Source organism: Rhododendron vialii, chromosome 2a (genome assembly GCF_030253575.1).
Source record: "Rhododendron vialii isolate Sample 1 chromosome 2a, ASM3025357v1".
NCBI classification, from domain to species: domain Eukaryota; kingdom Viridiplantae; phylum Streptophyta; class Magnoliopsida; order Ericales; family Ericaceae; genus Rhododendron; species Rhododendron vialii.
In genome coordinates this window covers 34,288,971-34,309,305 of record NC_080558.1, presented here as the reverse complement: position 1 = coordinate 34,309,305, position 20,335 = coordinate 34,288,971, and the positions used below count along the sequence as shown (strand labels likewise).

The following is a 20,335-nucleotide window of genomic DNA, read 5'->3' as shown; positions in this document are numbered from 1 at the left end:
TGCGAGAATTTGACACTTGATGCCATATCGTACGAAGATAACAAGTTTGGAAATAAAATGGAAATATGAATTGGCATGTGGACTGTCACTTAAAATCAATCTCCCTTTATCGACAGTCGCGAAATCAGAATATAAGAAACACATAAGACGAAAGGTAATACAGATGAGTGGTAATTGGCATACGGGGTCTTGATACCCGGAATTTGAATTGGCATACGGGGTCTTGATACCCGGAACTTGAATTGGCGTACGGGGTCATGAGTACCCGGAATGTAGAACGGATGTACGGGGTCCCAAGCACCCGGAAAGGTATTGTGGGTATATGGGGCCCTAAGACCCAGAAGAGTTCTTAAACTCACTATTCGGTATGTTAATTGAGGAAGAACTACTTGAGCTCATATTGGAAGTCAATAAGAGATGTACGAGATCCTTAAGACCCGGAATGTAAGCTAATAACCGCAGAAGTGTACAAACTGAAATTGGTCAATAAGAACACGAAAAAGATGGCTAGTAGATCGATGAATGACCAGTGAAGTGTCCCTTGAATTCTTAAGTTCCCTCGTGAAGTTACGATGGTTGCATTCTCTATCATTGTCTCCGACTTCATTCTTTTATGTTCAAATCTCCTCCTTTGCATATAAAGTGTGTAGAGATTTTCCTACTGGGCATGTGTTTTGCTCAAACCTATCATTCTTTCAGGTACAACTCAAGAGTATTAGCATGGAGTACTTGGCGTGCATATCATCTCATCATTTTGAAAGTGACATCAAGGAAACAACTCAGATATCTTTGTGAACTCTTTTGAGAAGACATAAATTGTAATTTTCATTTAAATCCTTGGTTCAAAAGTATTGTAATTATTTAACTTATCTTTGTCCAAACTTTGGAACTCTGGGGCCGGAGTGCCATTGTTGTAATCTTTCGAACTGGATCGTACTCAATAAATGAATATGAGAAAGTCTTTTGGGTTATTATAAGTATACCGCGGTGATTTTCCTTTTTAAAGTTATTATCATTATTATGTTAAAAATCGAGGGCGTGACACAATTGAAGTTATATAGGACTTAGTTGTAGGGGTATAATAGACAAACTAACACCAAATAACCACCCAACTCAATAACTATCCATCCAATGAACCCACGTCAGTTTCCCTCCCACTACAACTTCTCCCCTGTCACAAAATCTACTTCTTTCCCCTTTGTTTCACCTGGTCACAAAAATCTACTTCTTTCCCACTACTTCTTTCTTTCCCCTTTCTTCATCATCCTCTGTGCAACTCTGTAAGTCCACATGATGCCCTCATGTAGAGTTTTTAATTTTACTAAAATTGCTTCAGTTGAGTTTATTAGTTTTCGTGGTGCATGTTTACTGTAAGAATGAATCGATGTGTTGGAGGTATAAACGTATTGTCAGAATTGGGTTGAGGGGAAATACTATATCGGCGCATTTACGGTTTTTTCTTTGTTCAATTTTTTATCCTCTTTTGATTAACTATCTCAAACAAATTTAACATTTAGAGGACGATTTCCTTTTAGTGTCTGGCACATGCTGACTATACTAGTCGCACGGCAAAATAAAAAACACTAGAGGCCGGGCATACGCAAGTCGGATTTTCAAAATATTTGTAAAAATTTGATCAAACAATAAATGGAAAGTGTTTTTACAAAAACGTTGTGAAAATTTGACTTGCACAAGTGATGTGTGTGCCCGGCCTCTAGTTTTTTTATTATGTCATTGTAGATACTCTAAGCGTTCTTTGCGACTACAAAAACAAAGGAAGATCTTTTCCCAATTGCGACTACAGTTTGGCCAGGCGGGAATCAGGACAACACAACAAAAGGAAGATCTTTTCCCAATTACCCCAACTTTCTTCTTCTCTTCTCTCGCTCTCCCTGTCTGTCGATGAGTTCCCCATTCACAGCCACGGTACGGAATGCCCTCCCTCCCCATCTATTTTCATCTCTCTTGTTTTCCGCTTCTCTTCTCTTCTCTTATGTACTGTACTTATTACTACTAATAATAATAACAAGGGAGTTTTCTGTTTTTCTACAATGAATAGATGAATAGACACAGATAAGTAAGTTTTTTTTCCCCTCTTTTTTTTTTGGTTATTTACCTGTTTCATATCCTTATTATTAGCACCCATTTTCTGAATTTCATATCCACCATAGTGTAGGGGCGTCGCAACGCAGGACCTTTCAGTGGCCCGAAAAATAATTTCGGAAAACCTGATAACAAGACTCGGTTTTGATAACTGCCAGCCTATGTGCTCCTCGACTAATCCTGGGAGATCGATTCCACCGCCCATTTGCGGGTCCCAGTTTTGTTCTGTATGGAATAATACTCTTGAGATAAGGCCAGTATTTAACTTAGGAATAAGAGTTTCAGACATTATCCAGCTTAGTAAAGGAAACATCCTAAAGAATCCTCCCAATGAAAGGACTTGAAACCCTCTCGGTTTTTTCAGTGGACAGTGTTCAACCCGCATAACCTGAAATTGACATGGTTAACCTGTTTATCTATGCGTGTCAACACTTAAACCCGAACCCGACACGTTAACCCGAACTTATTTACGTAAACAGGGGTAATTGTTGGATTGAAATTGATTGAAAACTTGAAACATGAACAGGTGCAAATGGGTTATGTAAACAGGTCATCGGAAAGCAAAGGACTTTGCGTAATTGTGTCAATCCGTGTCATGTTCGGGTTGACATGATTACTAGCAGGTCATGCTAGGGTTGGAATTCTTGACACGTTTAGCTAAACAGGTTGGGTTAGTATTGAGGGTTATTTGACACAAACCCGAATTGACACGCCATGCCACTGCCCTACCCTACTTTTGACAATTAGCAGCCTTTCTGTTAGACTTTCTAAATTTCTAAGCTTCAAATAACAATGATGTGATCTCTGCAGTACCATAGTCCAAGGTTTGATACTTTTGTGTCCAAATTCAAGTCCTATAAAATGAAGAAGTGGTGACTTCTTTTAACTATTTTATTTGTTACCCCTGTTCTTTAAACCCTTCACTTTTTTTAGGCGTACGAAAGGATGCAAGTCTTTGAGCTTTACTGATGTTGGGTTCAGGAAAGGATTACTTTTTCATTTTTATCTTTCGTGGCTGTAGCAACCTGTTAGCTTCAATTAAGTGTGATTGCTGCTTCGGCGACGTTGATGGATGCCAAAATTTGATATGTTTCTCCTTCAAATTCAGAGAACTTAAATTTAGTACTTTAGTCTTTTGCAATGCCACCATGTTTAGTATGTCAAATTTTTTCTTCCTTTTCTTTTTTCAATTTTTTTTTGCAGAAGGAGAAAGCAAGGTGTAAGTAGATTCAAACGTTTGTTTTTTTTGGAAGAGATCTGCTTACTCATACAGACAACAAAGGTGAAGCGGAAATTAGCAAAACCTGCTGCCAAGAAGAAGAGGAAGAAGGACAACAATGTCGGACTTTCTGCCAGAAGACGTTGTCGTGGATATCCTTTCTAGACTTCCAGCCAAATCCTTAATCCGATTCAGATGTGTCTCCAAAGTTTGGAGCTCTCTGATCACAAGCCCTATCTTCATCAGTTCCCACCTCAATCAATCGCTGAGTTCCAATCACAGCATTAGCGACTGCAGTAATCTCCCACCCTTGATAGTTAGGCAATGCATTCGTACTACACCTATCAGAACAGAGCACTACAAACTATTTCGTGATACTGAAGACGCATTTCATGAGTGTCAAGAAATTGAATTCCCCCTGAAAAGCCGCCGTCTCCACTTTTATTACTTGCTTGGTTATGTGAAAGGTTTGTTTTGCCTTTACGAACAGGATAGTCATTTCCTTTGGAACCCATCAATTAGAAAGTCCTTGACCCTTCCAAATCCTCGCACTAAGGTCAGGAGCCGATATGATTGTACTCTGGGGTTTGGATTTGATATCCGAACCTATGATTATAAGATTGTGAGAATAGTTTTTAGTGGAAATAAACCGCATCAAGAGGCTGAGATGCCTCTTGTTGAGGTCTACTCCCTTAATGCGGGTGTGTGGAAGATAAATAGTGCAGCGAGTAACTCTTATCCGCTTGGGTCTTCTATAAGTCAGTATCGGCACTTTGCTGCTTCTTTTGAAGGTGCTGTTCATTTTGCGGCAAAGAAGAGTTCTGGTGATCCATTTATTTTGTTGTTTGATCTGGGAGATGAGGTCTTTCAAACCGTATTGTTACCAAAAGGTATGGTAAGCAGGGGATCTAACATCAGTACTTCAGTATTCGGGGGATGGCTATCTCTGTTATGTTATGATGGCAATAAGCAAAAATCTTGTTCCATTTGGATAATGAAAGACTATGGCATAGTTGATTCTTGGTATAACCTGTTCAAAGTCGATCTAAACGAAGAATTTACCCGGGTAATAAGCCTGAGGCACAATGGTCATATTTTGTTTGACGCAAAAACACCAATTGAGTGGGAGCTTTCTTCATATGACCCCAGTAGCCAACAAGTTAAGAATTTGGGAATTCAAGGTGTTTTAGGTCATTTTCATGTTGATACTTTTGAGGAGAACCTTGTCTTACTCGACAAAAAAAATGATGCAGTTTCAAGAAGGGGAGTGAGCAGGAAGAGGAAAGACAGGTGAATCCTTGGTTTAACTCAAATATCAGCATTTACTTTCCTCAGTTCTATCTTTTTGGATTCTGAAAAAGCTACTTGTGAATTGTAAGTATGGTTTGAATCACTTATAAAATCAACAATTCATTTGTATTACAATTTACAAGGCCCTGCAATTGTTTACATTCTTTATAATATTCTGTTACTTATAAGTTATTGTTATGTTAAGTTATGAAACTTATGGTCTATTAAAACTTTAGAAGTAAGTAGTGTTTTGTTACATGTTTTTGATACCTGATTAAGAATGATAATTGTTAATACAGACCTTGTGAAAAGAATTTTTTTGAATTTGTCCCATACTTGTCATGCCCTTTATTTTGTGAAAAATTGGCGTGTCAACGTGTACTTTGTGTCATGCATCCATGTTTGTGCTATTCAGGCATTCATGAGCATCAGGCAATGGCTTTTAGCCAAATGTGGAAAAGGACTGTAATGTTGGGAAGGTTATAGATCTGCCAAAATTTTAGCTGTTAAATTTGGAATTCTGGGATAAAGAAGCGTTTGATAACATTATTGGGCATTTAGTTTTGGATAGGTTGAAAGTTGATATTACTAGAAGTATAGTAGTCCATATTCCATTAACAAGAGTAAATGTGGCTTGCATTCTAATGATTGGGATCTTATGTGGTTGAATGAAAATTTAACGATTGGGATTTTTTATTTCTTATGGAATTTGTCCGCTCACTAATCTTGTTGCACTGAGCGGGAGACAGAGAAGCTTTTTAGTCAAGGAGGACATTTGGACTTTGGAGAGGAGAGTCTTCTTTCCTATTAGACCTTAATTTTATATCATCAATCTCTTGCACATTGTAGTTTCAGTGCCAACATGTTTTCTTCTTATTTTCCTAGTTGATTGGGGATTTTAAATTTTGCAAAAGGTCAATTCAATGATAGGAAAACTATAGAACTACGTTCAAACATGTCATAATGGATCACTAACTGATAAATATGCTGGGTTCTCAACTCGTCTATACTATGTTACCAGGGAATGCTACAAGCCTAGCGAATTATGTTTTGATACGAACGTTTCAAAACATGGTATGCTACCGTTCCAAAATGGTAAATTTTGCGATCCAAAGCTAATCCTTTCGTCAAAGGATCAACCTGGTTCTCAGCTGTCCGTACATAATCCACTCTAACAGCCCCATTACTAAGCAACTCTTTAACTGTGTTGTGCTTTTGATGTATTTGTCGTTTCTTACCGTTGAAAAAACGGTTCTGAACTTTTGCAATAGTTGCGGTACTATCGCAATGGATTAGTATGGCCGGTATCGGTTTTTCCCATAAGGGAATCTCTGACAGGAGGTTTCTCAACCAAGCTGCCTCCTCACTAGCCACAACTAGCGCTATCATCTCAGACTCCATAGTGGATTGCGCCAAAATTGTTTGTTTCTTGAACTTCCAAGAGACTGCACCTCCTGCTATGTTGAACACATACCCACTAGTTGCTTTGGAGTCATTGGAAAGGGTGTTCCAATCGGCATCACTATATCCCTCTAGAACAACGGGAAACTTCTGATAATGTAATCCAAGGTTCATGGTTCTTTTCAGATATCGCATGAGCCTCTCAATAGCAAACCAATGCTCCATTCTTGGCCTGCTAGTGAACCTGCATAATACCCCCACTGCACAAGCAATATCTGATCTCGTGCAATCACAAGCATAACGAAGACTACCAATGATGCTAGCATACTCAGATAGTCTAACACTGTCTCCAGTGTTCTTAAACAATTTAATACTAGGATCAAAAGGAGTGCAAGCAGGTTTACAGTTAAAGTAATTGTATTTCTTCAAGATCTTTTCAATATAATGTGACTGATCAAGAGAAATTCCATTTGCAGATTTAGTAACTTTAACTCCGAGGATTACACTAGCCTCACCCAAATCCTTCATGTCAAAATTTTGGCTAAGCAATAATTTGGTTTCATTTACAAGAGATATTCTTGAACCAAATATTAGAAGGTCATCCGCATACAAACAGATAATAGTGCATGCATTATTATCGGACTTGTAATATATGCATTTATCACTCTCATTGACTTTGAAACCATTTGAAACAACTAGAGTGTCAAACTTTTTATGCCACTGCTTTGGAGTTTGTCTAAGGCCATAAAGAGATTTAACTAATCTACACACTCTGTGTTCTTGACCATGGACAACAAATCACTCGGGTTGATCCATATAAATCTCTTCTTCTAAATCTCCATTTAAAAAAGCAGTTTTAACGTCCATTTGATGTATAACTAAGTTATGAACGGCAGCTATGGCAATCAAGACTTGGATAGGAGTAATCCGTGTCACAGGAGAGTAGGTATCGAAAAAATCTATGTTCTCCCTTTGCCAATATCCCTTAGCTACAAGTCTAGCTTTATATTTATCCACAAAACCATCAGGTTTCAATTTCTTTTTAAGCACCCATTTGCAACCTATTGCTTTGCGGCCCTGTGGTAGGTCTACTAATTCCCAAGTTCTATTGGACTCTAACGAGTCCATTTCATCATTTATGGCTTTTTGCCAAAAACCAGTGTCTGGGGAAGTCAAGGCCTCATTAACAGTAGTGGGGTCCTCTTCTAAAGAGAATGCAAAATCAAGACCAAAGTCCTTTGCAATTCGAGCTCTCTTGCTCCTTCTTCGTTCAACCTCAGTGTCCCTAGAGTTCACGCTTCTAAGTTCTTCTAATCTAGGCATACTACTACTAGATTCAGTGCCCCCACTATTTCTGGATTTAAATGGAAAATTTTCTTCGTAAAAATCAGCATCTATAAATTCTACGATCACCTTTGTCATGCCTTCGATTTTTAACATAAATAACAATATCATTTGAAATACTAAATCCTCACAATAGTACATACAATACCCCAAAATACAATATGGAACCCAAGTTTTACAAACTTGTCCACAAATACCACGATCCAAAATAGAAAATACATAACAAGGCGGTTTAGTTTACAAGGATAATAAAGTACTCTCCAAAAATAGCTTTAACTCATACATCAGCATGCTCTCCAAGCACTCCATGACAGTGACCTGCATCGTACCTGAAAATGATAGGTTGAGTTGATAAACCTGTGGGAGAATCAAAATAAATACGCAGCGGATCGAAAAATTACTTACCTTCTACCATAGTGTTTAAGTCTTGAGAAGTCCGTAAACCGTTTCGATCTTGAACCAATATGGTCCACCAACACAAACTCCTACTATTGATTTTGGAGAGCAATGGGTAGGATTTCCAATCTAATCTATCTCAGTTTATTCACACTTGTAACTTGATGGTAATTACAAGCCTTTATATAGATAGATCGGGACCCTTTCTCAATGGACACAACCTTTCATACTTCCTTCCATTAAAGAAGTAATAAGGCACATATTCATTAATAGTTGCAACCTTACACATGAATGATCACTAAACCCATTCATGAATAATAGTCACCATTTCTATTCATAAATAGCCACCAAACCTTTTCATGAATAGTCACCAACTATTTAGATAATATTTCATTTAAATCTAATACCCATATTTTAGTTACGAACATAAATACAATAAATATAATTAGGATTGATGTGGCATGTGAGCCACATAAATAAATTCCAACATTCTCCCACTTGGCTCACTTGACAAATCAACCAAAAACCTGCTGGGTAAAAGATACTAAGTATTGTACATGACTACACAACAACTACCCAAATAACCGTCTATAATAAAAAGATTGAGCACGAATCATGGCGGTTATGCTATATAAGCAAGCATTTCCTTCCATGTATTACAATGGACAAATCTCTCAAAACTTTATGTGGTATCCTTTGTAAATCATGACTAACTAATAGTCACTTAGGGTCTGCTTTATTTATCCCCATGGATAACTGTACACGTATGTCATACCTTATGTGCACATGTACGTCTTTATTCTCTAAGAATACTTATAGTGTGACAAAACTTTAATTGAGCATCAATATGAGAGAAAACAAATATGAAATGAGCTAAAAGTCATGTATTCAGTACATGACATAAACACTTTGCCGGCAATAACTAGCTCAATACTTTACGCTCAGTGGTCACGAATTGTGTTAATGAACTATTTCTCTCCCCTAATGAGGTACTTTACGTTGATATTCTTTATTCGGCTTTCATCTTTATCTTAGAGAACAAAACTGTAGCCAAAGTAAACTTAATAATGCTCTCAACATAACATTGACAACTTGAGACCTATATTGCATGCTAGGCTAGTTTCATAGCTCCCACTAATTCTAGCATTCATAATAAACATCACTTTGAATTGGATGTTAACATTGTGGCAAGAGATTTATAGCTTAACCTCAGCCAATTACTCTTGATTGGCATGCATGTACATGTAGTTCTTGGTTCTTTATAAGTACCTCACAATCTTTATTTGTAGCTTTTTATACCATGTTTACTTGGATATTGATTCAGTAAAATGCTTTTACTCCCACTAACTTTAAGGAGTATACCTTTGTCTCTACTTATAAACAAAAGGCTGTCTTTTTGCAAATTTCTTTTGGATGCCATCTGAAACCTTATTGGATCTTCGTATATACACATTAACGACATAAATGGAACTCCAAATACTCTTACTTTGAACATTAAACATAAGGGACTAATTCTCCCACTATTAATGTTCAAACTTTTATCTAGCGTATGAACTTAATCATGTGGGTATGATGCTTTATCCACATAACGCAAAAACATGATCCATGCATCCCTGACTAGAGTACTTTTCAGGCAATCAATAAAATTTTCACAAATGATAGTGGAATACAAAAACAACAGAATGGCTACAATAACCAAGACTCTCAATGTGTTGTAAATTCTAACCTTTTTGGAGGTAGAGGTGCATCACGCATGAATTTACATAACACTTGATGAATAAGATAAATGATCAAAACAATGAAAATGAATTCTCCATACCTATGGGCATAGGAAAAGTTTATTTTCGACTTTCAAATTATTATCTTACTCAACTTAAATCACAAAATAAGAACCTCCTTGTAAGACCGAGTTATAATTTCTGTGAATTAACTGAAACTTTAATTTCAACTTTTATGCTAATATATGCCTGAAATAAAAGTAAACTCAAGCCTCCCTGTGAGCAAAGGCTGCAATACGCACTAAATCTACTTCACTGCAACAAGACTAGCGAATTTCGAACATCAAAATGAAAATTCCATAACATGTGAAAGTAGAAATTTTCCCAAAACGAATTAATAGAACTAATTATTCTCCTGTGGGCAAAAATAATTAATTTTACTAGTTCAAGCTTAATGGTTGATACCATTTAACGCAATCATATATAGTCCAATGACTATTCTGCGCGTGACTACACTTCATATGGAACATCGTAATATTTCAAGTTACTATGGCTAATCTCAAAATACTACAACTTTCAAGTCACCTGAAAATGCATCAACCAAAATTTAATGGTATTCAATAAGGCTTAACATCCCATATGAAAATTCCACTTGGCAGTCACACTTTACCCTTCAAAGTAACAGTTTCATAATAGATTGCCTCCAAAGGTTTTATTAACTCCATCGGGTTGAAATATCCAGACATAATGTTCATATATTCGATGGAAAATAAGTGAGATAGATATCATCTAATAATTGAATAGAGCTGAATATATCAAAATGCTCAACATGCACGGAAGTCCGTTCGTAAACAGTGAATGCAAATCATGACTTCTTTCAAGGTTGCGGGTGTGTTATTTCTCAATGGACATCTACCCACCAAACATTGTGCCTCTTGCAACAAGTGACACCTTATGCAATAGAATACACCTATTCAACAAACAAGTGCCAAAGCACCCATTCCAAAAATCAAGACTCAAATTGAATACAATAAGAGAACTTAAAATTCTCTGTCTAGAATCTGTTTTCCTTCTTTTATTATGAAAGAATGAACCTAATCCATTTCAAGAATCAAAACCAACTTAACCCAAATGGTGCAGCATACCATGCTGAACCGAAATGGTGCTTCTATTGCTCAATCGAATCTTAATAATTGGTCACCTTAGGCAAGGTCCTCTTAACCCACTCTTTTGTCATATAGTTCCAATTGTAAACAAAACTTGCAGACATGGGTTTTCTACCAAGTGTTTGTCATGCAAAGGAAAGTTACATATCATCATCATCATTATGCATGTGAACGACACTAGACCCAATCCCTTTTCTGAAGAAAATTAGGAGAACATAAAAAAAAAACATTCGGTACCACCTCGCACAACATCTCGCATTCTGTACCAAAGTACACAAAAGTATATCGATGTATCATTCTAGGAAAAATAAACTCTCACAATTTTCCAGTTTCTCATATTGGATTGGATAAAATGAAGAACCGACAATCCTAATTCTCGAAAGTCACGGAAACTGATAGGCGCGTGATATCGTAGATATAAGTGCCTAAGTAGGGCATATTAGCGCATTAGAGGCACGGTTTATTCCATTTTCCACTTGATGCCGTGCTTTGTCTTGTTTTTGTGTCTTTGTTAGTTTCGCAGGAAATAAGGCGGTTCTTGCGCCAAGTTTGGATTGCGAGGCCTTGAGGCCGTGTCGAACGTCGCCATGGGAAGTCGTGATGGAGGCGGGAGGCGTCGGGTGACGTGATGGACGCGTCGGGTGCCAAAAAGTGCATGCAATCACAAAATTCTCACTAAAGTAGGCGGTAGGGCTACAACTCAGAAGTGTAGCCCTACAGAGTGCATTAGCTGGGGAACAGAGAAACCCGTAGCCCTACAGCTATTCCTTGTAGGGCTACCGAAGGTTTTAACGAGAAAAATTGTATTTCAATTATTTTTAATTCTCGACTTTGGGGATTAATATAAATACCTCACCAGACTTTGTTTTTAGGGTTAGAACATTACGTAGCAGCTTTTTCTTACGTTCTTTTTCTTCCAAAGCTCTTTTCTTTTAAAGTTTTCAAGTTTTGTTCAAGTACTCGCACTTCGGTAACTCGTATTAATTTTCGTCCTTCATTAAAGTTGTTCGTTGGAACTTATTTAATCTATTTCTTCTATTTATTTCATATTCGGAGGTATGATTAATTCTAGGGTTTCTTTCTTTTTATTTTTAATAATGAGTGAGTAGTTTTTCTGAGGTTTGGTCGTTGGGCAAAGGCGCACCGCGACCCAATTAGGATTCGTCTCGCAATTTTCCGCACATTAATTTAATTAAATAATTTAGTTGGTGAAAACTACGTCCATTGGACGAATCCGAGGCATTGCTAGGGCTCATGTGAGCAGGAACGGGAGACCAAAACCTGTTTGCTGCTGTGTACGGGGCCGACAACCATAGGATTTGCATCTTTCGGAGTTTCCAATTCTCCCTAAATTTAACTATTTTTTTAGAACCTTGAAAAGCGAGCAGATTTTGATTGGGTAGCGAGCGCCGGATTCCCTTCGACCGTGCCTCTCTTTTTAATCATTTGAGCAAGTTATCTGTTAGTTGTAGTTAATTAATCAAATCGACAAGGGGTGGCTACCAAGAGCTAATTTTAATACTACAACCCGAGGTTCCACAGCACACACATCACCGTCCTTAGTGGATTCGACTCCGGTCTTACCGGGTATTGTGCTATGTCGGTCTCCGCCCTACGCTTGGGGCAACCCATTAATTTAGGATTAGGATTCAGTCAAGCAGAAACTTAAGATAAAAATTATAGAAATCCAATGGGATTAAAAGTCGCGTAAACTAGAGTGATCAATTAAATAGAGGAAAAAACTGACAATGTTGATCGTCATGGAAACAAAAAACAAATGCTCCTGTGACTTTTAAGCAAACCCACACGATGGCCAAGATCAAAACTATAACAGAAAAGCCTTTCTCTTGAAAGACTGCACAATAACAGTGATGGGTTTCGACAGATTTAATGTTACCAGTCAATTCGTCTATACTAAACAAAATGGAATGAAGGTTGGCTCTGATACCAAATGATAAACCTGTGGGAGAATCAAAATAAATACGCAACGGAAAAATTACTTACCTTTTACCATGGTGTTTAAGTCTTGAGAAGTTCGGAAACCGTTTCGATCTTGAACCAATATGGTCCACCAACACAAACTCCCACTAATTGATTTTGAAGAGCAATGGATAGGATTTCCAATCTAATCTATCTCAGTTTATTCACACTTGTAACTTGATGGTAATCACAAGCCTTTATATAGATAGATCGGGACCCTTTCTCAATGGACACAACCTTTCATACTTCCTTCCATCAAAGAAGTAATAAGGCATCTATTCATTAATGGTTGCAACCTTACACATGAATAATCACTAAACCCATTCATGAATAATAGTCACCATGTCTATTCATGAATAGTCACCAAACCTTTTCATGAATAGTCACCAACTATTTAGACAATATTTCATTTAAATCTAATACCCATATTTTAGTTACGAACATAAATACTATAAATATAATTAGGATTGATGTGGCATGTGAACCACATAAATAAATTCCAACATGAGCTACACTAGCTCAGTAGAGAATTCTTTACACGAGCTATATGAACATGCGATGATGTATGAACCAAGAGTGAATGAGTGTCAATTAGTGATCATGAGGAACAAAGGTTAACCACCAAGAAGAATCGGACTACGACTATAACATTCTAGACATCTTATAAATATTCCTAGCTATTCACACATCAAACTAGCAACATTAATAAACTCGCATTAGTCTACATCAACCAATAACCAATCCTCAATTATCTCATCGTTTCTCGTATGATACCACAATCTTTCTCGTTTTCACCTCGTTCATCATCAAACCCTTTTTCCATAAAACTTTCCCTTTTGTTTTCAAAATAATTCAAAGAAAACTCAAGACCATTATAGGGTGAGCTTCGTTGATTTGGGCTGAATACCGGAGTCCATTGATTTGTGCCAAAATACCGAAAATCGTTGATTTGCTCATGAATACCAGAGGATTTTTAATAAAAATCCTTTTTCGAAAACCAAATCCTTTCTTCTCAAAATCTTAGTAAAATCAATCATGTATCCCTTTCTCGATAATCACACATTATTCCATATATCATTAATCATTGTTTTTGCATGTTTCGTGCGTAGTCCGGTCATCTCATCGAATGCCCATGATGATACCCGTAATGCCAATTCCGGTCATATCACCACCGTCGTGGGATACCTGTCGTGTTAAGTCTGGTCGTGATACCTGTCGTGTTAAGTCTGGTCGTCTCACCACCGAATGGTGATACGCGTAGTGTCAAGTCCGTTATGTCCACACGTCGATTGATCAGTCACAATTCAAGCATTTCAAAACAATCAACCATATCATAACCTCAACTAATTGATAAATCACTCATTTCTCCCTAAGTATATCACAATGTTCTACGAAACGTACCGAACCCACAAACAATTCTACGTCGCACTACCCATTAACATCTATACTAAAATCCCATAGAACGGGCACCAAAGAAAGTTTGAAAGATCAACAAGACGAATGAGGAGAATACGGATTACTCTATTGTCGTTTGGACTATTTGACAAGCCCTAATCAACCAACCATGCATCCTACAGTATACTTTGTAGCCTACGATATTCAATAATGACTCCATGATACGTCTGCCAATCCACCAATCACTACGTCATGCCATAACACTTAACAAGTCTATATCGTTTATTGAGACATGCCACAATATCTACCTCAATCAACCAAATGCATAAATAATGTACGAACACCCTAATCATTGAATTCTACACCTTTCTATGTTACAATGAGAGCCCAAGGAGACCGGTTGGTCAATGAATCTTTCGAGGTATGAACAATCAAGTTTAGAAGTGATTTGAAGGTGTTTAGAGAGTGCTAGAAGGTATCGGGTTCAAACAAGCATGGAAAGAGTAATGTGTGTCAAAACTGTCCAGAAATCAAGGGGGTATCGATACCCCAAAATGAGGTATTGATACTTGGACGACTGCTGTCCAGAAAAGGCTGGGGTATCTATATCCCGAAATTTTTTTGTGATTTTTTCAGACTTCGAAGGGCAAAATCCCAACAACAACAATGAATTAAGACACAATCTAAGCACACAATCAATTCATAAACACATAGAGAGAGTAAGAAATCCCTACCTCAAGTGATTCGAACGAAACCCAAGCGATTATTCGAAGTCCAAGGGAGCCCTAGACCTTCCAACTCCGGAATTGACCAAGAACTCCTCTCTGAGCCTCACCCAATGCGATACAAGCTCGAGGTAGTGTTCTAGAGATGGATCCTTGAGATTTTTGTTAGATGGAGTGAAGTTTTGAGTGAGAGGAGAGAGAGAGATTTTTCAGTGGAAAGAGGGAGAGAGGACTGTAGAGAGAGAAAATGGGAGATATAATTATCTCCTATACACACACCCACTAGATATATACCCCTATATCTTTATATTACACCCACACTTCCTCAAGTTTCAATCTTATCATTTTAATCCTTAATTCAATTTACCACCAAATAAACCATATTCTCCCATTTAGGCATTTAATAAACATTTCAAAAATTAAAATTATCCTGGTCTCTACAACCTTATTGTTAATATCAAAGAACTTATATGCTTTACTATTCACAGCATAACCAATAAAAACGCATTCATAAGCTCTACTCGCAAGTTTTGACCTTTTCGGGCCAGGAATACGAACATATGCTAAACAACCCCAAACTTTAAAATATGACACATTGGGCCTTTTGTTTTTCCATAATTCATAAGGTGAAATCAAAGACTTAGAATTAGGAATTTTATTCAGCACATATGCAGTCAATAAAATTTCACCCCACCAATGTGAAGCTACACCCGAACTAAGCATAATATCAACTACAAGTTCACACAAAGTTCGATTCTTGCGTTCAGCCTTTCCATTCATTTCGGGTGAATATGGAGCAATTTTCTCATGAATAATACCAGTAGAGTTGTAAAATGCAATGAACTCATTTGAATCATACTCGGTGCCTTTATCACTATGGAGTCTTTTAATATTTCTTTGGAACTGATTTTCGACCTCATTAAAAAAGATTTTAAACATATCAAATGCTTCATTCTTATGCTTCATCAAACACACAGAGGTGTAACTCGAATGATCATCAATAAACGTGATAAAGTATCGATGTCCATTTCTAGTGAGAACTCCATCTAATTCACACATATCAGAATGGATCAAATCTAACATTCGGTCTCCTTAAAAGTTGATTTATGAGGCTTCTTTGTGATCTTAGCCTTGCTACATGATTCACATTTTTCAAAATCATTTAAGGAGATATTAGGAATGAAACCTAAGTTGCTCATATTTAATCAGTTTCTTGTTAACATGACAAAGTATAACATGCCACATATTAACAGAACAAACAATGTAAGAAGAAGATGCACTTTTATTCATATCAATAGTAAGCTTAAACATGGCATCAGATGCATAACCCTTTCCAACAAACATGCCATTTTTAGTAAGAGTATACTGATCTGCTCCTATAGTCTGGGTAAATTCGGCCTTATTAAGGAGGTAGTCAGATACAAGATTCTTCCTCATTTCTGGAGTGTGCAGGACTTCCTTCAGAGTGACAGTCCTTCCAGAAGTGAACTTGAGATCAACCTCACCAGTACCAAGAACCTTAGTGGTGTGGGAGTCTCCCAACAAAACTTTCTTATCATCAGCCTCAGAATACTTTTTGAACAAGGAGCGATCATAACAGACATGGCGAGAGGCGCCAGTGTCTATCCACCACCCTTCTAAACCACTTATCAGATTAACCTCTGATATCATAGCCACTAGTGGTTCTCCATCCACCAGGTTCGCCTGGGGTTCTTGCAATTTCTTGCCATATGGCCAGGCTTGTTACAATTGTATCACACAAATTGGACAGAGTCCGTGTTTCGAGCCTAGCGGGTAACTTCTTGTTCTGATTCAGTTTTTCGTTCCGATTCTGGTTCTGATTTGACTTCACGATTCCTCCTTTCGGCTTGAGCATAGCCGAACTGTGGTTCTTTTTGTTTGCAACAAGGAGAACCTCATCCTTCAGATCCTATTTTCGAGCCTCCTCCTCAATACGGAGCCAAACAATCAAGCTTTCCATAGAAAAATCTTTTGACTTGTGAGGGAGATTCTTTTTAAAGTCTTTCCAACTAGGAGGCAATTTATCAATAAGAACAGCAACCTGAAATTGTTCACAAATAGCCATGCCCTCAGAAACTATTTCATGTGCAATTTTCTGTAAATCGTGTGCTTGGGAAACCACAGATTTGTCATCAACCATAGAAAACTTCAAGTAACGACTAACAGCATATTTTTTAGTTCCAGCCTCTTCGGTATCAAACTTTTTCTAGAGGGCATCCCATAGTTCTTTAGGAGTGTGAAAATTGGAATAATAATCATAAAGATCATCAGTCAAAGCATTAAGAATGTAGTTCTTGCACAAAAAATCATCATTGGTCCATTTTGCTATCTCCTTAGTGTTTTCAGCAGTAGGAAGATTAGCAGCAACAGGTTTCACAGAATCACAACAACCAGCAAGTTTTTGAGTAGTTAGAAAGAAAAACACCTTTTGCTTCCAACATTTAAAATGCAACCCCTCAAAGCGAAAAGGTTTGTTGATATCAGTGGTGGTAACAGAAATCTTGTTTTCAGAATCCATGGCAGATTGAATGTCTTAAAATTATTGTAAAATAAGAACGAATTACCTCGAAATCTGCTAGTGAAATACAGAATACCAAATTGAAGAATGATGTCTGGGTTGAGTCGCGGACTAGGTCGCTTTCTTTAAGACGTTTTGCGGCTCTGCCTAGATTGTGCAAGCAGTTCGCTAATGCCACGCCGTCCCCAGGATAAATCAGCCCAAAATTCACCACCTTTGCTCAGCCTTCTCTGCACGGAAGAAAACTGAGAACAAAACACACGATCAACCTATTGCTCGAACTCCGAAACTTTTACTCCAAAACTTTTAGGGGTGGAAGAGAGTTGAATTTTTTTTTCTGTATCTAAAACGAGTCTGAAATAGTGAATTTATAGATGGAGGAAGGAGCGGCTATGCTAGTTTTTGGAAACAAAAAATCAAATCAAATCAGTTGCTTTGATTTAGCACACGTTTTCAATGAACACACTTTCCATTTCGAAAAAGATTTGATTGACTAACAATTTTGTAGCAAAAAAAAAAAACCTTTCAGAATTTTAGCAAAACGTGGGCTTAAACTATAGTATGTGTGCGAGGCTCAAATCCTCGGATTTGCACCCCCCCTCCTGCGCGCGAATAACTCGTAACGCGCACCCGATTAACTGGTTTCCAAATCAATTTTCCAATTTGCCTTTGGGCCTTGGCCCATTTTTCCAAGCGCAAGACCTCTCATTGGGTCCTCATTCTCAAACCCGTTAGTGTGCAAATGTCATTTAAGATAGAAAGGAGTTTTGTAACTAGGCAATGTGGGACAATAAGCAAACACAATGTTTTATAAATATACACCAAAGTCCCATCAGGTGACAGATGGGTACGGTAGATCTATGGCGGGTTACGCTCTGATACCATGTTGTTTGGAAGAATAGAGAAAGTGTGTAGAGTATATTTCACCCTAACACACACACACATATATTTATATTACTTTGGAGAGTTACAAGTACATTAGATTGGCGACGTGGGACAAACCCACTTATTCTACTAACACTTCTAACATGGGCTGACAAAAATAAAAAATATTGTGATGGATGGATGGATATTGATGGGTTTTTATCCTGTTTCACAGATAAATGGTGGACTCGTGCAATGATGGATTTTTAGTTAAAAGCATGTTTTGGATAACTTAATGACTTTATCGATCAGATGGATGCATGTGTTTGGATACAGTTATTTAGGTGTTATGTATGATCATTTCATAATCAGATTGCTCTGATTTTATGGATGAGTATACTCCTTGTTTGGACCAATGGATATCACAGATTGAATCGACAAGTTATACAGGCCACAGGCTACCGACCCTTTTAACTGCTGTTTATGATAATTGCTGCAAATTCTCCATTATTCGCATCTTATGTTCTCTTTTAATAAAGCGAAATGTGGGTTCGATTTTTTGTTTCTCTGCAGCGAAACATAAGGGGGTAAAAGAGAGAACGTTAATTCGTCAAAAGAATTTACTGTTGGGGAACAAACTCGATAGGTATCTACATGTTCAATTTGTGTTTGGGGACACAATTCTACATGTGAGCACTGACTTTCAAGTTGAAGATTGGTTTGAAGATGGTAGTACCCATTTGAATGCCTTTGCTTTTGGTTCCTTTATTTTAGGTTTTACCATTGTAGTATGTGCTTTATGCTGTTGGCCGTTGTGTTTTATCAAAGATCAATCTATCCTTTGTACCTTACAATATTTTTAAGATCGATATCAAGATCAATCTATCGTTTGTTTGCTAGATTACGTTTACCATCTACAATTACTAGGATGACTATAGTTAAGAGAGATGAAGATCTTGCATTGAGATCGTATTGTTAAACTTGAAAGTTTAGCAGGAAAGAAGCATGGGAATTTTAGATGACATTGGAAAATACGAGGTCCACTTAGGAGAATTAAACTGTGGTAAGGCTTTTATTTTATTTTTGATAACTCAAGTGTTTGGGTCAGATTACGTGCACTTCAACTAATTCTAATTCCTAATGATCAATTCCATCGCCCACTTTCGATGGGATTCAATCATATATGTCTTTATATATTCAAAAGATATTTTATATTTTTGTTTTGCCCTTTTTGTTTCAAAACATAGTCATATATATTTTTGTTTCAATTAGATTATAATGAGTACGTGATTGATTATGACCACTAATTGTTCCGAAAATATTCTTTTCACCTATATTTTTTTATTTTCATCAATTTTCCTTCTCCATCTTTCTGTTTTTCCCCTTTTGAAAATTAACTTCATCCCAATATCAAATAGAAAAACTTCATCTATAGCTGGGTGTTTCCCTTGTTCCCTTACCAAGACAAAGGATCCCTAAAGTGCACTAATGCCCTACAGGCATAGAGTCATTCAACTTGTAGCGTTCATTGAATATTACAATTGCAAAATCAAGTCAATTAAATATTGGTAAAACCACATGATCAAGATAGATTTATATTTGAAATTTGATTTTTGGAATTATGCTAATCATTCATTTTTTCATACCAAAGGTTGACCGACCAAGGGGCTAATTAACTTCATCCCACTATCAAATAGAAAAACTTCATCTAAGACTTTCCCTTACCAAGACGTAGGATCCAGTGCACAAATGCACTCATATGATTCATTCAACTTATAGTGCTCGTTGAATATTACAATTGCAACAAAAATCAAGTTAATCAAATATCGGTAAAATGACATGATCAAGTTAGATTTATATTTCACATTTGATTTTTAGAATTATACTAATCATTCATTTTTTCATACCAAAAGGTTGACCGACCAAGGGGTTAGTTATATTGGATCAATTTGATTTTTGTCCTAAATGATCTACTCAGCAAATTCTACATATACTGAATGTATCAGATCACGATGGTGAGATCTTGGTAAAAACATATTGAGCTAGGCACACTACGATTGCTCCATAGAGTCGCACTCAATCTTGTTAAAATGAGATCATACAAACGTAAACAATAACGGTAAATAACACATGCTAGATCTCTTTAATTCACAAGAAGAATCACAAAGCTTAAAATCAAAAGTTGGAAGCTCAAG

The 20,335-nt window shown here is 37.1% G+C and overlaps 1 protein-coding gene across 3 annotated transcripts; it reads left to right on the top strand.

The window, feature by feature from the left end:
• Positions 1 to 1,784: 1,784 nt before the first annotated feature.
• Positions 1,785 to 19,009, top strand: LOC131312894 (F-box/kelch-repeat protein At3g23880-like). 3 transcript variants are annotated; one of them, XM_058340912.1, is made up of 3 exons: positions 1,785 to 1,926; positions 3,307 to 4,612; positions 18,714 to 19,009. In XM_058340912.1, exons 2-3 carry the CDS (start codon positions 3,441 to 3,443, stop codon positions 18,721 to 18,723), a joined length of 1,182 nt encoding a protein of 393 aa, XP_058196895.1. In that variant the 5' UTR covers positions 1,785 to 1,926; positions 3,307 to 3,440; the 3' UTR covers positions 18,724 to 19,009. The 3 variants fall into 3 exon arrangements, with proteins under 3 accessions (XP_058196895.1, XP_058196908.1, XP_058196902.1); XM_058340925.1 differs by having other exon boundaries at positions 1,811 to 1,926; positions 3,359 to 4,612; XM_058340919.1 differs by lacking the exon at positions 1,785 to 1,926 and adding an exon at positions 2,040 to 2,077.
• Positions 19,010 to 20,335: the final 1,326 nt, after the last annotated feature.

Coding starts and splice junctions, on each gene's coding strand:
- LOC131312894 (XM_058340912.1), top strand. CDS start 3,441: ATGTCGGACTTTCTGCCAGAAGACGTTGTCGTGGATATCCTTTCTAGA.